The sequence below is a fragment of the Trypanosoma equiperdum genome, assembly GCF_001457755.1.
Source record: "Trypanosoma equiperdum strain OVI genome assembly, contig: ctg_442, whole genome shotgun sequence".
Classification (NCBI taxonomy): Eukaryota; Euglenozoa; class Kinetoplastea; order Trypanosomatida; family Trypanosomatidae; genus Trypanosoma; species Trypanosoma equiperdum.
Window position 1 is genome coordinate 5,103 of NW_027124357.1, and position 2,575 is coordinate 7,677.

Sequence of the window (2,575 nt, forward strand, 5' to 3'; positions counted from 1 at the left end):
TCATAAAGATAAAAATGCCTTAGGAACAAAAACTCTCAAATTGCTATAAAATGATTTTTTATCTTTCTCTTCAGTTTCAACTTTCCGAAAGCATCTTTCGCCCTCCAGTTTTTTCTCATCAAAATCACAACCAGTTTCCTTTTTACAATCCTCGCTTGTTGTATGCTTTTTGCATTCATCTGCTAATTTGGGTTTATCTATTGCTTTGTCTGTTTTTGTGTGACATGAGGGGTTTGCTTGGTTCTTTGTTGTTACTTCTAAAAGAGCCTGTAACAACATCTTGGATGCTTCGTCCATCGTCTTCACTTCCTTTATCGTCTGCGTGCGCTTTTCCCCTAACAATGTCGTTGGAAGTTTGATTTGCGTCAGTTTATCCCAGTACCTGTTTGAGAAGCTGCTATCATCGCCGTACGTACTGGCAATTAACTGCGTAACTGCTTTGGTTTTTTCTCCAAGTGCTGCTTCTCGGCTGAGTCCGGTCCACGTTGCTCCGACTGCCGCTCTGAAGTCATCGTCTGAGGCGCAGCTACTGATCTTGCCTGCGTCGAAGGTCATTGATGTTTTTTCCCAGCTTGCGGCCACCTCGAGAAGGTCTATGGCTGTTTTTTGAGCAAACTGTTTGAAGTTCCCACTGTATGTCACAGCCTTTTCTGCTAGTCCGAAGTCGCCACTGCCTTTGTATAGGGTGATTGCTTCTTCTGCTGTTACAGGGCTGTCTATTATGCAGGCGTTGTCGCTGCTTGTCGCGACAGTTCCTGTTACACCGCTTTTTGCGCAAGCAGCGCTGTTGGTTTTTTCGACTGCCGCTGCCCGGAATGCCGCACTTTTGTCTGGTGTTATTGTAACCGTGAAAAGTTTTAAGCTGTCTAATTTTGTCATCCGGGCCCAGCTCTCGAAGTGGTTGGCCTTGGCTTCCAGTGCTTTGTGACAAATTGTTAAGTCGCTAGACGTTTTGCTTTGGAAGTTAATGTTCGTTTGGTCATTTCTGGAACTGTTCGGGTCGCCGTTTCCCATGTTAAGGCCTTTGACTTTAATGTCTGAAAGTTCCGCCACTGCACTTTGGTGACCGCTCAGATTTTCTAGCTTAGTGATTATATTAAATGTTATTTCCAGGAGATCGTGCCGCTTTGTTTGTATTTGATCGAGCCGCTTCGTGAGTACAGTCAATATTGGCCGAACATTTTGGAAATCTGATGTCCTGGTGATGTTGCTAATCCTGCTGTTGTTTGTGCGCTCTTCTGCCTTCATCTGCTATCTTGGCATCTCCTTTTGACAGCTTCGTTTTGATTTGTTCTGCTATTGCTGTCAGGACATAGGCTGCTTGGCATGGGCGCGTCATGTGTATTTCGGGCTTACTGTCGTCCGCCATTAATGGTCGAATAACGGTGAGAAATACGCTCGTGCCTATTGCTGCATGGAGAGTGTTGTAGTTTCCCATTTCTTGGGGTAGTGCCTTGGGGTCAGCTTAGTTTTGAAGACGGTCTACCGCTTGGTTGCCGTTTTTAGTATTGTGCTTTGTTCGCTTTTGTATACTTACGCATTTTAGACGGGATAATGGGGGTCTTGTGATGTGGCATTTATCCGCTTTCTTGTTGAATACAGTAAGCGCCGGGATGCTCGTGCGCTATGAGCTGCTTGCGCAGTGTATCTCATTTTTATGCTTCATTTTGGCACTTTTCTTTTTTTTAGAACAGTTTGCAATATTGTCTTAGTCCTTGTTTTCGTTGTCTTCCATCTGTTGTCTGGGCTTTCGCTCTGTTCTCTGACGTTTGCGTCATCTCATTATTTAATAAACCACTTCCACTCGTTTGTTTGTCTGCGCCCATATACATCATTTACTTTTGTACATTCCACCAACATATACAAATATCCGACAACGTTGTGCGCCGCCGTAGACTTATAACCACAATAATTGTGGTTGCTTGTGCAAGGTTTGTGCGCCTTCCTCTATACACAAGCTTTTATACCAGTTTCGCAATAGATCTTAGGTACTTTTGTGCAAACAGAGGCGTTACCTTGTTACTTCGCTGCGTATCCCCCTTTTTGGAAAGATCTTGTGCTATAGCGGTTTCCAACCATGCTCTCAAAATAGAGGTGAGAATTTCTGCTTGTATCGCAACCCTGTTTTGCTTGGGTACGGCTTCTTCATACTAAAGATTCTGCTGATACAATGCATAAATTTCTATTTATACCACTATTTATATTAAAATTGATCCCAAACGTGTCTGAAGATCTCATTTGTCTTATGTTTCTAGAAGTGCCATCACTGTTCTTACAATAATAATAAACACACTCACAACACTCTCCTATTATCACTATCATTATCATTACCATCATTATCATTATTATTATTATTATTATTTATTGTTATTATTAGTATAATGAGTATCATTACTGCTCTTATTATAATATTAGTATATACTCACACATAGTTCTCTCCAATAAATATAATAATTATTATTTTACTTACCCTCTTTCCTTAAAATTGTCACTATAATTATTTCCTTTACAGTTATTATCATTGAACTCACTAATTATTACTACTACAACCCTAACTAACATTCATACAATTGAC

At 41.1% G+C, this 2,575-nt stretch overlaps 1 protein-coding gene across 1 annotated transcript; it reads right to left on the reverse strand.

Annotated features, from left to right (window-relative positions):
* On the reverse strand, positions 1-1,248 carry TEOVI_000186400 (uncharacterized protein; the record flags this gene model as incomplete). Its single annotated transcript, XM_067225031.1, has 1 exon — positions 1-1,248. The coding sequence occupies one exon, from the start codon at positions 1,246-1,248 to the stop codon at positions 1-3; it is 1,248 nt and encodes a 415-aa protein (XP_067081132.1).
* Positions 1,249-2,575: the final 1,327 nt, after the last annotated feature.